The following is a 22,795-nucleotide window of genomic DNA, read 5'->3' as shown; positions in this document are numbered from 1 at the left end:
AGAGGCAGTCAGTTCCAGCAAGACAAGATGTTCACGACTTAGCCAGTCCAGGCAGGAATTAAGTAGGATGCCATTCTGGGAGCTGTTGAACCACTGACGTAATTCCGTGTCAAGTAGTTACCAAGCTCCATGCCATAGTGTGAGAACTAACTAGATTTATAGGAAAAAGGTCTCTGACTGATCCTAGGCCTGAGAGGTGATGTAACTCTCTTGGTTGCGAGGCATGTGACATCCAAGGATGGACAAGAGAACGAGGGAGAGAAACGAAACCATCCTGCAGTTAGGTCCGTCCCTGCCCCCCCCCACAGGTGTCCATGCTTGGAATGTGCTAATTGGAAGCACCAAGGGCAGTTGGCACTGCAGCTGAAAACAATTTAGCTGGCAAGGTCACTGTGCTAACTACTTCTGAGCTGTCTCTATCTCTGGGAAAATTCTTGCAGGCCTCTGTGCAGCCTGAACCAAAGATTTTACTTTACAGAACAGAGCAAGGAACCGTTTTTCTTTACACTAACATTCATATGTGAAAAAACTTTTACTTGTAATAAGTGGTTTCTCATGCTTACAGGTATTTCAAGCGGTTTTCTTCCCCTTCCCCCCTGAAATAAAATGCTATTTAAGGCTCAGGTGAGAGGAGAGAAGAAAAGCAACATACCCACCAACTACTGGCTCAACATTTATCATTATTATAAAAATGCACTTTATCTATGACTCTCATCACATAGGGGATTTCAAACATTGCCCTCAGTGCAGATGGCTGTGTGGGATGCAGGAAATTGTTTTTACTCTAGACACCAGTGTGAACTCATTCTTTGCCACTGTGTAGGGTGATGCTATGCATGTTTACTTGGAAGTAAGTCCCACTGTGCTGGACGTATTTTTCATTGAGCAGGCATGGAAATTAAGTATTGGCAATATGTATCAGTACATAGTAAATATACACTATATAAACGTGAACATCGTTTATTAATTCAGAGGTAAAGTGAAATGCTCTGGAGCCAAATGCTATTTAAGCAGTTCTGGTGTCATTGTCTAAAAATATATGTTATTAATGGATACAATCTGTTCTGTTAATGATGACTAACTGCATGAAAATTCCAGATTTTCATTTCTACAGAAAGACTTCAGTCAACAAATGAACAATATCTTCCTCTGCAGAGGTGCCATTTAAAGATAGCGGGGGTAGGGTGTCACTCCACTCTTCTATTTCAGGCTATATGGGTACCTACCAAAGGCACACATTCCTTTGCACGAAAGAGAGAGAGGTCTGACTCTGTTTTGTATTCATAATGCTGCTACAGTGTAAAGGTTTTTTTAAAAAAAATAACAGCCACACTGCTTTTTTGCAGTTTAACTTCTAATGTATCCTACAGTTGGCCATTGTATCTTTCTGAATCTGACTTTCTCCCCCAAGTGAAATTTGAAATGGCATCCTTGTTCATCTGGAAAAAGGAAGTAATGTGTCTGTGAGTAGAGATGGGCACAAACCATCTCAAGAACTAAAATTCATCACAAATTTTGGACAGTTTGTGGTTTGTGAAGTGATGTTTATGAACTGAAGAGCTGCCATAAATTTTGATACAATTCGTAGTGGGTTGTGGGGGCTTGTGAAGAGCAGAAAGCAGAGGGTTAAATAGAGCCATTTAACCCTCTGCTTTCTGATCCTCGCCACTTTCTGTGGGGAGCAGAAAGCAGGGTGTTAAATGGCTCACAAACTGATACAAACCAGTTTGGTTTACAAACTAGCATATCAATTTGTGGTTAGGTTCATGGTTCAGCCACAAACCAGACCACAAAAGTGTGGTTTGTGCCCATCCCTATCTATGAGGTTACTGAGAGTGGGGCAAAAAAACAACATTCCTTATCACAGTCATCAGCTGTGATAATCAAAATACAATTTTATTTCCTAGCGAGATAAGAATATGCAGCTCCAAGGGTAAAACTCACTCCATATTTAATTACAGTGCAGGTAACTGATGGAGTGCAAAAGAGTCTGGCCTCCTCTAGCTGTACATCCCTCTATTCTGTGAGGCTCACCCTAGCTCTGATCACTGAGAAGTCATTATATAATGCTCATGCTGTTCCTTGCCAAGCTTTTACTGATGCTCAGAGGAGATGTTCCATTTCTTTCTTCCCTAGCTGTGAGGTCTCTGGGTAAGGGCTAATGGTAACATCCCAAGGGATTCCTGAACCAGTCCCATGAAAGCACCATAGACCTGGTCTATGAGCCTGCCCTTCTGTCTTTGGATTGATGCCTCAGTCTGCTCACCTAAGCTTTATATTAAGAACTTAACCTTTTTTACCTGCACTGATATCACCACCAGATGAAATTGATACCTAAGGTAACTGATCCAGTAAGGCCAGGGAAAGTCTGTCACTGTGGTCTTCAGACTGATTCAGGCAACCCCCCACCCACCCCCAAAAAACCCCCTGGCTTGATGCCAGTTGGGCTATAAAGGATATATATACACACCCCAGCTCCAAAAAGTAACCAACTTATGCCCATTCTGAAACATTAGAAGAAAGGATAGGTACTGTGGAAAGTGGATAAAAGAGGCAGAAGATGGTGTGATGCTGCTTTAAATAAGCCTTCACCTGGTCTCTCCCCCTTACCATGTGTCTGTTTGGATGGTCGCATCAGTAACCAGCGGCCTCTTCTATGGCCTGTTGGCAAACCCTGAACTCTTGTCTCACCTTTTGTTGGGTATTGGCTGGAGTAGCATTGAGTGGATTTTTTTTTCCTTCTCCAGAGCATGTGGAGTTTTTAAAATATCTTCTTGTTGTTTCCAGAATTTAGGTATCAGATGAAGGAGGTTCCTTCATTCTCTGTCAGCACCTTACATTAACCTTCTTAGGAGAGTTTTAGCATCTAAGTTTTTGTGCTGGAGAACCTTCTATGCGCCAAACCAAATATGTGCTAGAAGTTCATTGTTTGGAATTCTGAGTGCTATTGTAAACTCAGTTTTAAGATGTGAAAGGGTCATATTCAAATAGGTACAACAATGCATTGGGGGGGGTGGACCTTAAGCCTTTGCCCTGCACAGTTTTCCAGGCCTGAAGTAATCCTGGAGAACACCGATTTGCACTGTTGAGCTAAACTAACATCTAAACCCCTTCCCTTTCCATACATTGACATTCCAATCCAAAGTGAGCCCTTCAAATGAAACTGAGTTTTTTAAAAAAAGTACTGATTTTTTTTTAAGTTAAAAAAGTGCAGACATCTGGTTTGGCCCCGCTATAAAAAAAGGGGGGGTTCTTATTGCCACATAGGGTATTGTTAACCATTTAGGCATTAAATCTTCCTTAAGAAACTGAAATGAGCTTCTACCTTCCCTTGCACAAATGTATGGCACTCATAGAAACAGAAAGTCTTTGTCAGTGATGCCCGGCTAAGGCACAGTGCAGAGGTACAGTCTGTAATGCTATGAAATTGTGCAGCTGGCCTTGGAATATAGAATATCATTACAATATGCCCTCCAGGCTTAAGGACACTGCAAGAAATCATGAGCCCAGCCTTCATCATGAGCTTCTTCCTGACTCATTAAAGCAGGCCACGAGGGGTTTCGAGGTGCCCTTAGGGAGATTATCAACAAGTCCCTCTTGGAGGGACAGTTCCCGGGGGCACTCAAGGAAGCGATGGTCTGCCGTCTCTTGAAAAAAACATCTTTGGACCTGGCCGTATTGGCCAACTATTTGGGCAAATTAATTGAGAGCACAGTGATGGCACAGCTGCAGGGCTTTCTGGATGACACTTCCATATTAGAGCCCTTCCAGTCTGGCTTCCACCCGGGACACAGGACGGAGATGGCGCTGGTCACTCTTACTGACAACCTCCGAAGGCACCTGGATCAGGGTGGTTTGGCAGCACTGATGTTGTTGGACCTGTTGGCTGTGTTCGACATAGTCGACCACCAGTAGCTGACCCACCACCTCGCCAACACGTGGATACAGGGGCTCTCCCTACAATGGCCTGTTTCCTTCCTCCTGGGTCAGGGAGCGGGGAGGGCGGGGTATAAATTGAATAAAATAAATAAATAAATAAATAAAGGTGGTGCTAGGGGAACAGCAGTCCATGAGACACCCATTTGAATGTGGGGTGCCTCAGGGGGCGGTGCTTTCACCTTGCCCAGGTTGCTCGGAGGTGTGGGTTGGGTTGTCATCAGTGTGCTGATGACACGCAGCTCTATCTGATGTTGGGCGGCCGGTCGGACTCCAGACCGGAAGATCTGGACCAGGCGCTGCAGGCTGTGGCTGGTTGGCTCAAGCTGAGTCGGCTGAAGCTAAATCCGGAGAAGACGGAGGTCCTGTGCTTGAGTCGTGGTGGCACAGGGTTGGGGATTCTGCTCCTGGCCTTCAATGGGGCGCCACTGGTGCCAGTGTTGGAGGTTAGGAGTTTGGGAGTGCTCCTGGACCCCTCCTTGACAATGGAGGCCCAGGTAGCAGCCACTGCAAAGTCAGCCTTTTATCATCTTCGGCTGATTCGGCAGTTGGTTCCCTTCCTCGACTGTGGCGACCTGGCTACAGTGATCCATGCGACGGTCACCTTGAGATTAGACTACTGTAACGCTCTCTACATGGAGCTGCCTTTGTTGCAAATCCGGAAGCTGCAGCTAGTGCAGAATGCCGCAGCCAGGCTGTTGATGGGCCTCCCACATTGGGAGCACATCCAGCCTGTGCTTAGGTCACTGCACTGGCTGCCAATAGTATACCGAATTCTCTTCAAGGTGCTGGTACTTACTTTTAAAGCCCTATATGGCCAGGGTCCAGCATACCTGAGGGACCACCTTTCCCCATATATACCCCAGAGGATACTATGGTCAGTGTCGCAACATCAATTAATTATTCTGGGCCCCAAAGATGCCAGGCTCACCGCTACCAGAGCCAGGGACTTTTCTGTGGCGACTCCTTACTGATGGAATGAGCTCCTGGAAGAGACCTCTTGCAGGTCCGCAGGGCCTGTAAGACAGAGCTCTTCCACCAGGCTTTCAATTAGGAGCTGCCACCATGACCACCAACTATGCTACATGAACATCTGTAGCACTGAGCTGGCCCTAACAGACCGGAAGACCTTGAGAAGACCGGAAGAATTGAGAACTCAGATGGTATATCTTAGAGAACACCATCTAATTTTAAGGAATTGTTAATACTGCGAGAACTTTAAACGTAAGAATGTTTTAAGCTGTTTTAAAATGTTTTAAAGTTTTATGTTGTCTAGGTACATTGTACCGACCTCTGTAAGCCGTCCTGAGCCTGCCCGCAGGGAGGGCGGGGTATAAATACAAATAATAAATAAATAAATAAAAGAAAGCTCCTTATTAGAACTCTTCAGAATGTGAGATTATTCTTCACTCATCCATCTGTGTCCTCTGCTTATTAAAAAATAAGGAGCAGTAGAAGGCATGTTTGGGATCATAGTTCCCTCCACTAGATTGTCTCTCATAAATCCAATAGCCTACCTACATGCCTACTAGAGGTCAAATCCAGAGCCTCCAAAGATCCTGCCACATTACCATTGGCTTCATCCTCATCCATGAAGAGTGCCACAAATGAAATCTTTCTAATGAAGCATTAGATGGTTATGGTGATAATGCTTAGTATTTTATGTTACTTCTTGGGTATTCAGAGTGTTTTACTTACTGGGTAATAATACCCAACAACTTTAAAAGAGGCACTGTTGTTCCCACCTTGCAGATGAGGATAGGGCTGCCAAGTCCCCCTGGGGGGCAGGGATTCCCTCACCGAAATGGCCCCCAATCCGCCGGTCCCAATCTAGCCGGTGGGGGGAACCCCACCCCCGAAGTGGCCAGATCAGGCCGACGTGCCCACCGCGATGAAGTTGCCCAGAAATGACGTAATCACGCTGGGCACGTCACCGGGTGACACTCTAGCAATTGCCCTGAAAACTCTATTGTACTATAGCGTTTTTAGGGCGATTGGTAGAGCGCCGCCATGCGATGTGCCCAGCGTGATTACGTCACTTCCAGGCGACGTCATCAGGGTGCAAAACTCCCAGACCAGGACCAGGTACCCCCCACTATGCCAGGTAAGAGACTTGACAACCCTAGATGAGGACCTGAAGCCAGTTTATGGTTAAGGTGAAATAAAAAGACTGGCCATTCCTTTTCCTCCACCGTCAATAGACATAACGATAAAAAGTAGAATCTATAGCTGTAATTTCCCTCAGCCTTTTCATTAGGCTCACAGGGAGGGAGAAAGTGGAAGGGAGGGAGAAACTCTATTTCTTTATGACCTGATCAAATTTAGGGAGACGTTCTAGGCTACTGTTTAGGGGGGTGGAATAATCTTTGTTAAACTGACTTTAAGCCTGGGTACTCAGTCTGTACATGTGACATAATCTTGAGGGCAAAAATGATAATTTCCTCTGCTTTAACTTACTACTTTTAAAGTTCCTTTGTAAATCTTTTTTAAAGTGTTTTAAGTGTTTAAAAACATTACTATGTGTGTTAACAAATGCAAATGTTCATGAAACAGTCTTTGACAAATCCCTCTCAGCTGTGGGGGAGTTCAAGCTTTGGGAGAAGAAATTGATAAAATGATGACCAATATTTGTATGACACTTCCAGCATCTCCTCATTCTCTTTCATTTCAGCCACCCCCCAAGGATTTCCCCCCCCCCCATTGCTTCTAACATTTACCAGGTCCTGCAGTCAGGCAGCAACAGTACTGCTGATCCTGAGACCCACAAGCTACCTGTCCACATAGCAGATGTGTAGTATGTGGCACCTGCACAACTTTGCCATGTGCACAATCTCCTGCAAAGTTACACATTTTCCTCCAGATCCTACCCCCTGCAATTACATGGAAGTGCTAAACATCCTTATGGCTGTATTTATGAAGTGCTTTCAGTTCATTCTGACTTTAATCCATGTGGGTTAGGAGCTCAACATAGGATTTTTTTTAATTAAGTAAATATCTTGTCAGTTTATTTAACCCAGCATTAATAATCTGATCCTCAATTAAGCATTGAACATTATCACACATGTAGTCATGCAGTCAGATATATAGCTTTGGTCACTAATTCAACACTAGAAGTAGAAGAGGGTATACCTAGCTCTTCCAGTTCCCCCCAATAAATAATAACTAATTGATCTTAAAGCAAACAGCAGTTCTGCATCAGCTTCTTCCTTCCAAAATCAAGTGGGATGATGGGGCAGTGAGAAGTAAGATAACCTTAAATTTATGTAAATCATTGCAAGGCCTTTGCCAAGAGGTACCAGTCCACCCATTTCATCAGAATCAGTTCTTTTCACAGTTTGAGAACCTAGGCTCAGGCAGATTAGCTATTTACTTTTTAGATATACAGCTTTGTCTTTGTGTCGTCTGTGTTCCTTTCTGTAAAAAGCACAGAGTGAAGCAGATAAGAATGCTACTACTGCCCACTTTTTATTCAGCATGCTGGTGAAACTTTCCCCCCCTACTTAGAGTATAAATTGTATGACATGTTTATCTCCTTTGTACTCCAGATTGTCTTAAACTTCACTACAATGGACCTCTATAAGAGCAGCCTCTGCTGGTATGACTACATCGAAGTAAGAGATGGCTACTGGAGAAAATCACCCCTGCTTGGTATGAACCATATCTAAATTACGAGACTGCAGTATCTGTTTGAAAATGAGACGTAATAGCAGAATCAAATGGTCTGGGGGCCCGGTCCCCAGGGGGGAGGCGTGGCTGTTTGCCACGGGGCTAAATAACGCGCAGTTGCGCGATCAGACCTCCTGTAGAGGTTCAGTGGAGGTCCCGTGGGTAGGGGGAGGTGCCGATCATAGGACAATTCTGCCGTGCGGCAAAGAAGCGGCGCGGTGCGGCAAACAGGTTTGGGGGTTTTTGTACACCAAAGTATGCACATGCTCCGTTGGGTGCTTGTGTGCATCCATGGAGACTTGGGGAAAAAAAACTTTTTGCAAGGGGACATGGGCGGGCGCCGGATGCCACGAGAAATGCGATCAGACGCCTGCCCTTGCCCCGCGGTTACCGGAAACTAGTACCTCGGAGGTACTAGTTTTTTACCCCGCATATTCGGCAGGAAGCCTCGGGTAAGCCACGGGAGCTCTACGCTTCCCAGATGTGGCAGTGAGATCGCGCCCAGAAAATCCGCCTATCTTCCGGCTCTCTAGTGTGGCTAATGTTCCGTGTGACCGTAGCCTGGGATTATCTTCTTAGCCAGGCATACACTCTTAAGGTTGGATCTAAGCGATACTTCCACCAGTCTCCCTTTCTGCTGCAGGCCCCCTTATGTCATTCCTCGGGGTCCCCAGGGACCGCATTTGGTGGAGATCAGAGAGCTGTAGTGGGGGAGGGGAGGCAGGAAACTGCCGTTCCACAGGTGGAAAATTTAGTTGGGATCCAGCCTTTAGAATGCATTCAGATTTCACAACGATGGTTAGTTAAAACCACAGTTTATTGAACTAACTATAGTTAGTGCAGTAGATGATGGAAACTGACTAGAGTTTGCTTGAAAATCCCGTTTTGTCTGCTGCCTGTGACAACCAACTGCAACAGGAAAGGGAAGGCAGTTCTGTGCACTGGGGACAATGATACTGATAAGCAGAAATTCAATAGGGATTCTTGCATTCAGGTAAAAGGACGTGCCAGATTTACTGAACTACGTGCAGACTTCCCCATTGGTTCTCTAAAATTAAACTAGCTAAGACATCAGCATGCATAAATAAACAGTAAATTATTTCATGACTACAGAGAGAGAACATGCAAATCTCAAGAGTATCACATACTTATATTATTTGGGCTTAATCCTGTATGTGCATAAAAGAGGCTAACAAGAGCGGACCAGACTACACAGGGGAACGTCACACCCATATACTAAACATGAAAATTGGGAGGGGCACATGAGTATGTTTCAAAGGTGAACCCTGATCCCTTCCCTTCAACTCCTGTTCTGAGCCCCCCCCCCAACTGTTCACCCCTCCCCCTTCAGCTAGTCTGTCATACTAAAACCAGAGAGAAGGGAGTGCAGGGGATCGTTGTTGTTTTTTGCTTTAAATGGTGCCTTCACCTCCCACTGTAAATGTGTTTAAGGAAGACCACATTTAAAGATATGGGTTTGTTTCTGCCAAAAGTAGTTTGACCCTTAGATGAAGGGTTTCCTCCTTGTGAGAGACCCTAAAATCCATTTACTGACACTTTTTTTTTGTAGGTAGGTTCTGCGGTGACAAACTCCCAGATGTCCTTACATCTACTGATAGCCGAATGTGGATAGAATTCCGTAGCAGCAGTAACTGGGTAGGAAAAGGTTTTGCAGCTGTTTATGAAGGTGAGTCATTGTGCAAGTCAAAGAGACTAAACTTTTTGTCCTTTGGGAGTGTATTAACTTAAAGCATAGCTTATATATAAGTTATATATGATTCTTAATATATGGTTAACTGTGGCTGAACTAGACTTGACACACAGTTCTATGCAATGCACCCCTCCCCCAGTATCATAAGTAGACTCTGAAAGCTGTAAGTAGAGAAAAGGTGGGGAGAGAAGTTAGTAGTAACCTTTTTCTCCCTGGCTATTTTTTTCATACATAGACCCATGCCCGAGTTGCTTTTCTTCCCCTAGGCAAAAAATTATAAGAAATATTTAAGCACATGCTCAGCTTCCTCATTGAATTAAGTGAAGCTTAACAGTTGCTGTATCAGCTCAATAATTAGGTTTAGATTTCTAGTTTGTCAGATTCTAATCTTGAAGAACTGTACATTGTCTCTCACAGTTGGATAGCGTGGTTGTTTGTCCTCTTGTACAACTGTTGTTTAAATTTTAACATTCTTCATGTCTTTGAATATCCAAAAAGGCTGGGTGAGTTCTAAACAGTAATAACGACATTTTTCAGTTCTTCATAAACTTACAAATTATGGCAGAATCCCAAGTTCTGCATGCAAAGGGCTTCCTTTTGTATGAGAAGGTAATGTTCTATGCAAAGCACAGGCATTTCCCATTGTGCAAGCCAAGCAGTTCCTTCTCACTGAAGACAAAGGGAAGCCACTGCAGGAACAGCTCTGGATCCAAACATGGAAGGTGCTAGGTCATGTCCTGTGGCCGCAATCCAGCCTGCCTTGTACACATGCTGGGTGTGTAATTGCAGACTGGATTGCAGTCTATAATGTTAAATGGTTTTAAACTATAAACACTGTTTTGAGTAAAAAGAAATCAGTAGGTGAAGCAGCCAAATTGTATTTGGACAGTTGGCGGTTGTGATGTGTCCATCTTTTCTCCTGGCATCAGTAGTTTGATGTAAACGTTAGTACTGAGAAGGTATTTAAGTTGGTTTCTATACATTCATCATTAGCAATTTGTGGAGGTGAAATACACAAAAATGAAGGCCAGATCCAGTCTCCTAATTATCCTGATGACTACAGACCAATGAAGGAATGTGTGTGGAAAATAACGGTGTCAGAGAACTACAATGTCGGATTAACCTTTCAGGCATTTGAGGTAAAGCCTTTTAACTGATCTCAGCAAACCATCTAGTGGATAAATGACAGTGACATTTAAGGGAATCCTCATTAAGCCAATGTAGAAACAAAGCATTCTCTATATAACGCAACTTCTCCAGTTAATATTTCCTTTCATGGAGACTTTTCCCATTGCATAAATTTCAAGAAGATTAAAAGGGTTTTATGCTATCTGCGCTAGTTGAATTGGAATGTTTTTAAAATTGACAATAGTTTCTTTTAACAAATGCCTAATCCTGTTCCACAAGGCTGCTTTAGGAATCCATTAAATACTACGGCTGTTATTTCTTTTCTGAATCTATTTGTTTCCTTTTTTTAAAGCTATTTTTTGTTTCTGTTATTTAAAGATAAGCATAAAAGATTTTTCACTTTGTGTTTTTAGTAGCCACATTGTTGCACATTTTCTAATAGCTGTGAATCTTTATTTTTGAAATTTCATAGTATACTTCTGTCTGTGCGATATTTGCAACTGCATGCAATAAACCATCGGATGAGTCTGTAACTCTAGTTTTAGCCGTTCATAAACCACAATTGACAATAGAAAAATATTTATTTTTACATAATTTTGGTCGCTGCCAGGCATGGAAGAATAAGCTTATTAAGAATAAATAAATAAATGTTATGTGTTCAAATGTAATTTCATAAAGCTAGTCATGAATACTTTATGCAGAAATGTGAAGTTCACAGCTGTGATATTTGCATTTCTTTCAATTTAGAATAACAATCTGCATTTGTATTATATAAACTTGTTCTTTTGTCCCTTAAGTGCTTGTCAGAGCTGTTGCAGTTAGTGGGAGCTCAGAGGTGTGGAAACCTCAAAGGATCAGGGCACTGGCAGCCAGGTTCATGGCTGTAGTCTGGATTTCTAAGAGCTGGGACCAAAGCTTTCACTTTTTCACTGAGCTCCGTGGTTGAGGGCAGTGTGAATGAGCTCAGATCTCACCATATTTTTGGTGCAAGGATCTCAGACAGAAGGGTTGAATAATATATCTGTCCGTAAGAATGGAGCTGGGCTAGGTGAACCAATGGTCTGGTCTGACTCAGTATGGAAACTTCATATGTCTCTCATTGTCTGGGCCCAGGTTAAAAAGCTATACTGCCTTTGACTTCTACACACTTTACTGCCAGTTGGCCAATGTTCAAAGCCAGCATTAACATCTCAAGTCATAGTACACAAGGCACCCTCACTATATGTAGACTAGCCATGTGTCTTTTTAGTGTAATTTATTGATCTGACCACGATATGTTCTTGACCCTTATACCAGTATGTATAATCTTCATTTCAGTTCAGCAAATTAACCTCATTTGTTAAAACAGTTTACTGTAAAGCTTTATTTGGTTTTGCACTGGGGAAACACTTCTTCATAGGACTGGACAAATGGGTTGATGACAAACATTTATTCATGTATGTATTTTGCAATAAGACATTACTGTTTTCAACTAGACAATGAATTACATTTTGTGTTAAATTTATCAACAGAAAAGGGTGCTTGTAATGAACTTGGAAAAATGCTCCGTTCTGTGTATATTTGCAGATTGAGAGACATGACAGCTGTGCCTATGATTACTTAGAAGTCCGAGATGGAACCAGTGAAAGTAGTCCTTTGGTTGGCCACTTTTGTGGCTATGATAAACCAGATGACATAAGATCTACCTCCAATACTTTGTGGATGAAGTTTGTTTCTGATGGAACAGTCAACAAAGCGGGGTTTGCTGCTAACTTTTTTAAAGGTAACAGATTTGGAAAGCAAGGAGTGGTTCTATTTAACAATGCAGTTTCAGAAACAAAATGAAAAATAAAAAGATTGGCTGATCCTAGGAGCTGTTCAGAGGTTACTTCTGCCCTCCTGCACAATTCACTTCTAATTGCAGTGGATTGGTCCTTGGACTTGTGTGATTCTCTTCCATCTCTCTGTCGTTCTATCTGCAGTCAGTCATTCAAGTTATCTGTATGCGCGATCACTCTGTTAAAAAGTGGTTGGTCCCTGTGCCCATCACAAGAACCTTCCTAACCAGGCAGTGCAGGGTCACTACATCTTCAGAGGACTCTTCTGATTTGCAGAAAAATATGACTTCATAAATTAATCAGAAGGCCTTCCCACTGTTAACCTGATGAGCACTAATTATATTCTAGGAACATGGAATATTGAGCAGTTGAAGGGGGGGGGGGAACACGAGGATTAGCCTATTCAAGCCACTGAGAGCATATAGAGCCCTGTAGAGGAAAACAGTGGTGGGAGAGAGGGATTTCTAAACTGATCCCAACTCCTGCACTTACCTTCAGGGTGTTTACTTGTTCTGCTTCTCTAGAGACGATCTTTTAACAATATCTGTGGGTAAAGAACTGCCTGTGTTTGCATAACCACTTGATCCCCCAGTTTAAATAGAAACTTTCATGTTTGGTGTTATGAGCAGGGAATGAGCAGTGAGAAGGTGCAGAAACCTGAGGCCTACTCCTGCTCTCACTGTGCATGTGATGTAGAAAATGCTAGGAAAGCATCTGCCCAAGATCCTGGAAAGCTGCTAGTCAGAATATGCAATAATGAGTTAGATGTGCGATGGTTTATCTTTATATGAGATAGCTTCAGATGTTCAGCTCTGCCAAGGATGATCATAAGCAGGTCTTAATACATATTGCTAACCCTGTTTCTTGGCTATTTTTGTGACTGGCTTGACTCACTGGCAGCCTGCTTCAGGGAGCAATGATTCTCTCCAGAACCTATGCATGTGAATATCTTGAAGCAGTAGTTTCAGATTTCTCCTGTCTCATCCTGGGTATAAATCTGCAGAGAAGAGATGTCCTTCAGTTGGAGTCATACAGCAGTAGTGGTAGCAACCAGGTAATAGATTTCCTGCTACCAGATACACAGAATAGAGCACACAGATAGCAGGATTAAGCTCAGGCTTTGCTGACATTGGATAGCTTCCCAAGAAAGCAAACAAAAGTTCAACTGAACTCAAATATGCCCTACCAGTGGCCAGAACCCACCTCTTACTTGAAGTATTAAGAAGGGTGGTATGCTGATCTGGTTCCATGCAGTGTGGCATTTAATTGTAACCCATGTCTTCTGTAACAGCAGCTCTTGAATGGTTGGATGGTGGTGGGACCAATTCATTTTTTTTCATTTTAAGATGTAAACTGCCTCTCCTTAGTTTCGAGTCTGGTACCTCTTCCTCTAAATAGGTCTTCAGGGATTCAGAGGCCCTGAAACCAGCACTGGATTTAGGGGCTGCAAAATCCAGTGTGCTGATGATTCTGGCTTGAGGCCATGGACAGAGGAGACAGTAGCAGAGGGGCCTGGGGGCCAGGTGACAACACAAGCCTTCTGATACAAGATATTGCCAGAAATATGTAATTGAATCATAGAATGTTAGAGTTGGAAGGGACCTTGCAGCTCATCTAGACCAACCCCCTGCACTCTGCAGGAGCATAGCCGAAAGATAGCCCTACATACTTACAATATACCCAAAAGATGGTCATCCAACCTCTACTTGAAAACGTCTAGCGAAGGAGCATCCACCACCTCCCAAGGCAGACTGTTCCACTGCTCAACCACTCTTACAGTTAGGAAGTTTCTCCTGATATTTAGCTGGTAATGACCCCCTTGTAATTTTCACCCATTAGATCTAGTCTTGCAATCCGGAGCAAGAGAGAATAGATCTGCTCCATCTTGTACATGACAGCCCTTCAAATATTTGAAGACTGCAATCATGTTCCTTCTAAGCCTTCTCTTTCCCAGGCTAAACATACCCAACTCTTTCAGCCTTTCCTCATAAGACTTGGATTCCAACCCTCTCACCATCCTGGTTGCCCTCTTCTGGACATGCTCAAGCTTGTCAACATCCTTCCTAAAATGTGGTGCCCAAAACTGGACACAGTACTCCCTGACCATAGCAGAATAGAGTGGAACTACCACCTCCCTTGATCTGGACACAGTGCTTCTGTTAATGCATCCTAAGATTGCATTAGCTTTCTTCACAGCCACATCGCACTGCAGGCTTATGTTTAGCTTGTGATCAACCAGAACATATAGTTTTGTAGTTTTGTATATACACACACACACACACATATATATACACACACACACACACACACACATATACATACGGGGTCATTTCGTAGAAAAAGAGGTGCAGGAGCTCATTAGCATAACTCATTAGCATATGTCACACCCCCTGACATCATTGGAAGTGTGTCAGCAGGCAACACCCACCGCTCAGGCTCCACTGGCCTGTTTTGGATTGCTAGCTATTGTGGGGAGGAACATGCAGATCTGTCCTCGCAGAGCAGGGAGAGCTTGTACCTGAATAAAACTTGGTCTTAAAGGTGCTACTGGACTGTTTTGGACTGGTAAGGCGGGGGGGGGGGCTCTGCAGCTTACCTGGCTGCTTCTTGCTCTGCCTGAGGGCTGCTGGGAGCAGGGGGTGGGGCTTGTTACATGTGACCGCCCCCTGGGCTCTTTACTGCCGGAGCTCCACTCCTGTGCGCTCCTGCAGGAAATGACCTCTGTGTGTGTGTGTGTGTGTGTATAGTTTTGTAGTTTATGCAGGCTAATCCCAAATTCAGCTCTTTATAGAAAATTAACTCTCTAATGATCTTGAAAGAGGCTTGAATTGTGCCACCGCCCCCTTCCCCAACACATGACTATGTTAAACTATGTGAATTGTTTAAAAACTGCTGTTAAATCATAGTGGTAAAATTTTTAAATTTGTAAAAATGTTAATAGCCAAGTATTTTTAGTCTATTTCAAATTAAATAGGAAACCTCTGATACTGTCATCTTCTGTACTTATTAACGAAAAGCATTATTGTAACTCAGTATCCTTTGGGCTGAAAGTTTGTCTATACATCTAATAGCCAAGCATGGGCCAATCAGAGGCTATCTAAATCTGCAGATCAGGCCCACACTGACAGTAAACAGAAGTTTCTGCAAACTTGGGGGACCCCCTCAGGTTTGCAGAAAAATCTGAAACTAAAAAAAAGTTGGGGTTAAATCCCCCCAAAACAATACCATTGTCTGAGCATGTGCAGACAACAGACTTTTCTCCTTGTCCATGGCGGTGGCATTCAAGTTTCTTGCAGGTTCCCATATTTGAATGATTAATTCGTATAAATTAAGGGAGATATTAAACTATCTTTGTTTCTTTACTCATTTTTGGCCGCGGTCATATGGAGAATTTGCCGCACGAAAGGCACGAATGCTGGGTGGATTTTTGGGGTGCGATCACACCGCAACATCTGGCAAGCATAGCGCACCCCTGGCCAACCCGTGGCGTGCCGCCAAAGATGCGCAGTTAAAAAGTACCTGCAAAGATCTACTAGCAAATGGTTTGCCACAGGCTGCTGACAGACTCATTCGGTGTGATTGCGTGGCGCGCGCCTATTCCCTCCAGCTGTCCTCTTTACAGCGCGAGCCAAAGGACAAAACCCCGGTGCACCACCATCGCGTCTGATTGCATAATGGCAGATCAGAATGCGATGGCGTGAATAGCCACGCCTCATCCCCATGTTTTCTGGCACATGTGGCTGGGGCCCGTGTAAGGTTATGTAGCCCTGTATAGTTTGGTGCAATTTTTCCAATCGAAAAAGCAAAGGCAATAATTACAAGGTAAACAAAGACCACTCTGTGTTTCACTCAGTTTGAATAGTTTCTCATGCACTATTTGATCAGTGGGTCAGGTGTGTAATTTGACCACAGATTTTAAATGTAGGTTTCATAGGCCAGTTTTGCTGAAATCAGTGGAACCAGGTTGTACTAGTAAAGGTGATGATTGATTTGGCCTCAAGTGTGCTTGTGGATATTAGAATCTTTTTTTCTCTCCTGTGAATCTTGCTTCTTTTAATATTGGTAAAATAAAATTGTGGAATTTGAGTATTCTATTAATCTGGGTTTGAGAACATACTCAGGATAAATGTACAAATCCATATTTCTGGGAATAAAGAACCCTTTAAGTGACCTTGCTGTGGATTTCCAGTCTTTCACTCAGTAGTTTATGCAACCTTTTAATTGCTGTGGCAGTGTGCAAACCCATTCCCCAGTATCCAGTTAATTCCCTTGGTTGGTATCTAGCTCATTCCCTTGGTTGGTCAAGGAATGCAGGCTCAGGGCTGGTATTCCTTGTCTAACAAAAGAAGAAGGATTGGACATGGAGATGGACAGACTTGCCAACAGGACTGGAAACACCTCATCTAGTAGGCCAAAAATGACTAACAATTTGTGTTTTATGAAGAGTATGTAATCCTTGAAACACACTGGGGAAAATATTGAAATTAAGAAGATGGAACTACTTTTTTGAGCACTTTTTGTAGGTTGTCTTTTTGCATAGGCCTCCAGTTTGTAATTAGAGCCTGGTATGCTCATTGCCCATGCATCCAGTGGAGAAAGGGATGGAATCTTCTGCATCCTATTAAGGTTTCTCAGTGTTCAAATGCTTTTTTCACATGGGAAAGAATCATGGCCTTGGAATGCAGGTTTCGAGTTTTAAATTGCTTTTTCAAAAATGAGCATGTTTTATTTTCTCAGTTATTAAATCTATCTCTCTATCTAGTACTGCTCATATAACGATAGCCTTGAGCAGAAAATTATAAAATAAGATAATGCCTTACTTAGTGTTATTCTGTTGTTTAATTATTGCCCCCATAAATTTTGCCACGGAGAGAGTTCTCAGTTATTAGATTCTCTAACATAATTATGGTGGACAGACACAAGTGTACTACAAAGAACAGCATCTGCAGGCAAATACTCAAAATATTTTGGAGGAATATCAACGTGTCATTCCATAGTCAAGAGGGAAAATTAAATTCTGTTTGTCTGTTTCTTTACAGAGGAAGATGAATGTGCCAAACCTGATAATGGCGGATGTGAACAGCGTTGTGTTAATACACTGGGCAGCTACCAATGTGCTTGTGATCCAGGGTATGAGCTTGGGCCAGATAAGAAGAGTTGTGAAGGTACCATGCGCTAATTCCAGATATTATTCAGTTTTAATGTATGCTATGCCTTAGGAACTTTGATATAACCAAAATCACATTTCTTCAAATCAACACGAGGTTATAAGATGCTGATAAAAGATGTGATAGAGCACAACCATGACCAGTGTTCCTTCTAAGCTGAGTTACTGTGAGCTAGCTCATGGTTTTTAGCCTCCAGCTCACACATTTTTGCCTTAGCTCAGGAAGGATGGCTCCAGAGCAAACTAATGTATGCAGTAGCCAAATTGCTTGCTCAGAACTTTAATGCCAGTAGCTCACAAAGTAGAATTTTGGCTCACAAGACTTCACAGCTTAGAGGGAGCACTGACCATGACCCATAGTGAAGGCTGGAATTAAGGAAGAGAATTAGTGAAAGCTAAGACTGTATATTTAAATGTAGTGAACTGTATTAAGGGGTGTATAATAAAAAAATGATACATCACATTTCTTTCTCTTACATTTCAGCTGCTTGTGGAGGACTTTTGACAAAACTGAATGGGACAATTACAACGCCAGGATGGCCCAAAGAATATCCACCAAATAAAAACTGTGTGTGGCAGGTGGTGGCTCCTACTCAATACAGAATCTCAATGAAGTTTGAGTTTTTTGAATTGGAAGGAAATGAAGTAAGTAACAACAGACAGATGCATGGTTGACAGTGGCAGAACTGTTGAGTTCCTAAGCAGAAAATGTCACTTCTGTGGTGTCCTGTTAAGAATTAAAATGGCTGTGGCAATTCACATTTTCATTAACTTTCCCTGGATTCCTTCAAAACACATGCAAAAAGGCTTACTCTTTTTTTACTTTATGTGTGGTTTCTTAATGTCGATGTAAAAAGGATCATGGAAAAATAAGCATTTAAACCTGTTTTAAGAGACTTACCAGAGCTCAGCTAAGCGGTTGGGCGAGTATCAGAGACTTTAGCAACTTTCAGAAAAGTAAACAAATCCAAAAAGATGGCAGGGAAGAAACCGGAAAAGGACAAACTGCTAAAAGTGAAACTAGTGGGCAGTCCTCGAATGGAAGAGACCACGGAGCTTTCCAAAATGTTGGCAGAGTCCTTGCGCCCTCTGCTGGACGAGATGACTAATATTAAGCAACAATTGTCAACAATTGGTCAGAGTTTGGCATCACAGCAGCTGCAATTGACTCAATGTTTAAAAGCAACGAAGCAAATGATGGAGAAGGTGAAGGAAATGGACTCAAACACTAAGAAAGTTAAGAAAAAGGTGCAAAAACTGGAAATGAAACAAGCTACGGAAGAGACACAACTTTTACAGCTGCAAATGGAGAAAACAAATTTGGTCCTACGATTCCAAGGGGTCCCGGAAATTCAAGAAGAGAATCTGAAGCAATGGCTGAGTGAAGCAATAGTCCCAATGACAGATTTGACAGCGGAATATCTTTACAGCGAGATGGATGTGGTCTACAGGTCCTATTCCTCATACATAAAGAAATATAATCTGCCTGGGGAAATAGTAGTCAGATTCTCGAAGAGACATGTCAGAGACTCTTTTTTGAAAGCAACTATGGGAACACCCTTGAAAATTGGAGACAACAATATCAGGATTTTAAAAGATATCCCATTTGACATAAGACAGAAGAGGAAGAAATATAAGGAATGAATCCTTTTTCTACAGGCAAACGGCATCAGTTACAAATGGCTAATTCCAGAAGGAGTCATTTTCAAACTACACAATAAAAAAGAAAAGATTAACTCTGTTTTTAAAGCATGTGATTTTCTGCGAACACAGCTGGGGGAGCCAGCTGAGGACAAGAAGGATGAAGAAGAAAGCAAATCTGATGGCGAGTTGAGCTCGGTGTCTTCTGACGAGGACTCTCCTTCTGAAAAGGGGGCGGCAGCCCCCAAAAGTCCATATAAATTGAGGGAAAGAAAAGATAAGAGAAAATAGAGAAATGAAGGACTCTGATGTGTGCCTGAAAAAAAAATTGGAAATAATTTTGGGATGCTCTGGGGTTTTCTTTAAACAGTTAAATGGTAGTTAAAAGATAGTTTACCTAGCATAACGAACTTTGTTCAATGTATTACTAGCATTTTAGATTAACATTGAGATAAGCTGATGTAATGATCTCCTACTCTTAGGGGTTTAGTTATTAGTGGGTTTCTTTTCTTTCTCCTTAGATGTAGTTTCCCTTCCTATATTTCAGTTATAGACTGTAGTCTGTTATAAAAAACCAATAAAATTTCTCCTTAGGGGGATTTTTTTTTTTAAAAAAAGGATCATGGATCTCTTGCTGTAACATCTAGTGTGGCCCTAATTGGTTTACAGTAATTTCAGATTAAACCCTGTTTATTGTCATTATAATCACCTAATTTTATTTATTAAATTTTCTAAACTACCTTTGACAATATTTATTGGAAAGAGATAATAAATACTCTGGGCCAGCCAGAATTTAGCACTTAAGTACTATTGATTTCAGTTAGAAAGGCAGATATATGCTTAATTCTCTCTTATTGAAATCAGTTCTAAAAGTATTTGACTTTGCCACCCTTATGCCCACAATTTTTAAAAGCACTCAGTGATCAAAAACTGGTTAAAACATAAAATGAACAGTATATGGTATATACAGGGATCATTTCATAGAAAAAGAGGTGCGGGAGCTCATTAGCATAATTTATTAGCATAACTTATTTGCATATGCCACATCCTCAGACATCACTGGAAGTGTGTCAGAAGGCTAGATACATACATTGTATTGGTTCATCCCTACTCTTATGTAGGGATGTTTGAACAGCTGCCGGTTTGTTTGACATCCTGTTCACCAATTGCAAACAAGGAGCTGATTTTTCATTGATAAGTTTGTCTGCTCACAGCTGTTCAGAAGGGTGCTTTGTATTCCTTTCCAACCATGCCATACAATGCAACTGATTTTTCATGCATGCACATTCTCACAGCCTGAGTTCTACCCCCCCCTCCCTGCCATCCCATTCTTACTGTGCAACTGCTCTGCTCAGCAGGCAAGTCTTTAAACACACAATTAAAATCAGTCATAAATCATTAAGAAATCAGTTATAAATAAATGCTGTGTTTTAATAAAATGCCTACTCCTGGGTATTCATCTGAGTAGTCCCTAGTAATGCTAATGGCTGCCAGTCAGTTTGAATTGCTCAGTCTTTGTATGTATGCAGTTTTGCAAAAACCTTACATCTGATCAACACTTGATGAAACTGTCAGAAATGTTCATGGTAAAAATTGTAACAATGCTATGCTGATCCCTTGAGATAAAAACATAAGAGAAGCCAATCCAGTCCAACACTCTGTCACATAGTGGCCAAAAATACCAGGTGCCTTCAGGAGGTCCATCATTGGGGCCAGGACCCTAGAAGCACTCCAACTATTCCCCCCCAAGCACCAAGAACACAGAGCATCACTTGCCCCAGAGTTCCTATCTTGTAAATCTTACAGTTTTTTGTATTTTACAGATGCTTGTAAATGTTTTCACAATCCAAGGCTGATCAATACAACATATTCCATATCACTTGCAGAGCAGTTAAACAGATAACGTTTTGCCATAGTATTCTATGGCATAGTATTCTATGGCAATCTCAATCTTGTCTCTCTCTCACAGGATTTCCCCCTTTTTCTTCTTCTTGCTTCTTGTTTCTTGCTGAGCAGCCCTTATATCTACTTTCCTCTTATTTGTTTTCCTCGTGGCTGGGAGCGGCTGGGAGCAGCTGGTTCGTGGTTTCTCTCAACCCGACACGACACCCAGAGGAGCAGCTGACCAAGGCGGCGGTGTCATGCTGCTGCAGTTGGTGGTGCCAGCCCAGGTGGGCACCTGAAGAACTCAGCTGCCTCACCACGTGGTCAGGAGATGAGGCTCCGGCTAGGCAGTGCACTGATGCTGGCGCGCCCTAGCATAGTTCCCCCCTACCCCACCTGGCATGCAGCCCGGAATGAAAGTGAGAAGCCAGCTGGGGTGGCTGGGTGGCAAAAAAAAGAGAGAAGAAACCACAAAGGCGTGCCACAAAGCTTCGGGCACGCTCAAGTGTCTGGGGAGGGCTCAGTGCAAACTTCCCTCCACGCAAGTGAGGAGAAGGGGGAGGGCCCTGAAACGCCACCTGAACTTTGTGCATTAGAAGTGAGGCAAAGGGAAAGGAGGGGGGGGATGCCCAAGCAGGGCACATGTGGGAGTGCAGCCCAGTCACTGGGGCAGGGGGGAAGGCCGCTCACAGCAACTCCTCCAGTGGCCTTGCTCTGGCCCGAAATGACCCCTGGGTATATACATATTTTTAACAAAGGAAGCAGTAGCATAATTCAAACTAAAAAATTAGATCTTGTGCTATTTCTGAACATCAAGAAATCAGACCTCTGATGGACCATGAAAGGCAAGGATTTCTGAATGTCTGGCGTCTTTATGGGGAATGCCCTCCTTCCATCTCCTGAAGACAAGAGTTCCTTTTTTTTTTTTGCAAGAGTTCTTCTTAATACTTATTGAGATACCTGGGGGAAGGTTATTTTTAAGGTAGCCAAACCATTCCTGGCTTTGTAGAATATGCACAGCTCTTGCAAATACAAGGGAAGACGATACAGACTGCACAGTATAGATTTAACGAGTTCTTTAGAACAGCCAATATTTTAAATAGCAAAACAATTGCAATGAATACTAAAATCCAAGCACATTTGCATAAAATGGATACATGCAATGGGTTAGTGGCCGCTTAAAAGATACACGAGATGCCAGCCTCCATCACTTCTAACTCACACACACTAACATCTAGAACACTTCTCTGAAGGAAAGTAAATTCTGGTGTCTTTTTGTATTGTGCACACACACACAAATATTATTCACAACTTTTGTGCCTGTTGAAGATAATCATTTACCACAGGAAATATGCAATATTTATTTTGCGAGTAGAAAATCACAGATCTAGGTGACATCCCTAATACACATAATGTTCATAGATTAAAAAATAAATAAAACCCATAAAGAAGTGAGAGAGGTGTCTAATTTATTCAATATATTAAGTATGAACTAAAAATCATGAGATTTTAGACAAACAGAAATGATTGATGGTGACTATTATTTGAATAATACTGGATCTTTCATTTCTCAGGTTTGCAAATATGATTATGTAGAAATCCGCAGTGGCCTTTCTTCTGATTCCAAACTGCATGGAAAATTTTGTGGTACAGAAGTGCCTGAAATTGTTACATCACAATACAACAACATGAGAATTGAATTCAAATCTGATAACACAGTTTCAAAAAAAGGTTTCAAGGCCCACTTCTTTTCAGGTATCAAAACAAAGTTGGGTTGCATTGTGCGTATAAATGCTTTGTTCTTTTCAGCATATTTTATCCAATGAGGATTTTAGTTTACAATTG

General features: G+C 42.3%; 1 protein-coding gene across 1 annotated transcript in view; it reads left to right on the top strand.

Annotated features, from left to right (window-relative positions):
- Nucleotides 1-22,795, top strand: part of TLL1 (tolloid like 1) — a 92,939-nt gene that overhangs the window by 57,401 nt on the left and 12,743 nt on the right. Inside the window, exons 10-16 of the mRNA XM_015419947.1 lie at nt 7,482-7,584; nt 9,173-9,289; nt 10,307-10,452; nt 12,008-12,203; nt 17,298-17,423; nt 17,910-18,070; nt 22,525-22,705. Of these exons, the coding sequence (XP_015275433.1) occupies nt 7,482-7,584; nt 9,173-9,289; nt 10,307-10,452; nt 12,008-12,203; nt 17,298-17,423; nt 17,910-18,070; nt 22,525-22,705 (1,030 nt within the window). The remainder of the gene's footprint in view (nt 1-7,481; nt 7,585-9,172; nt 9,290-10,306; nt 10,453-12,007; nt 12,204-17,297; nt 17,424-17,909; nt 18,071-22,524; nt 22,706-22,795) is intronic.

This window comes from Gekko japonicus, unplaced genomic scaffold (genome assembly GCF_001447785.1).
Source record: "Gekko japonicus isolate JY-2015 unplaced genomic scaffold, Gekko_japonicus_V1.1 scaffold329, whole genome shotgun sequence".
In the NCBI taxonomy this organism is placed as follows: Eukaryota; Metazoa; Chordata; class Lepidosauria; order Squamata; family Gekkonidae; genus Gekko; species Gekko japonicus.
The sequence above is the reverse complement of the archived record's forward strand: the minus strand, read 5'-3'. Positions and strand labels throughout refer to the sequence as shown.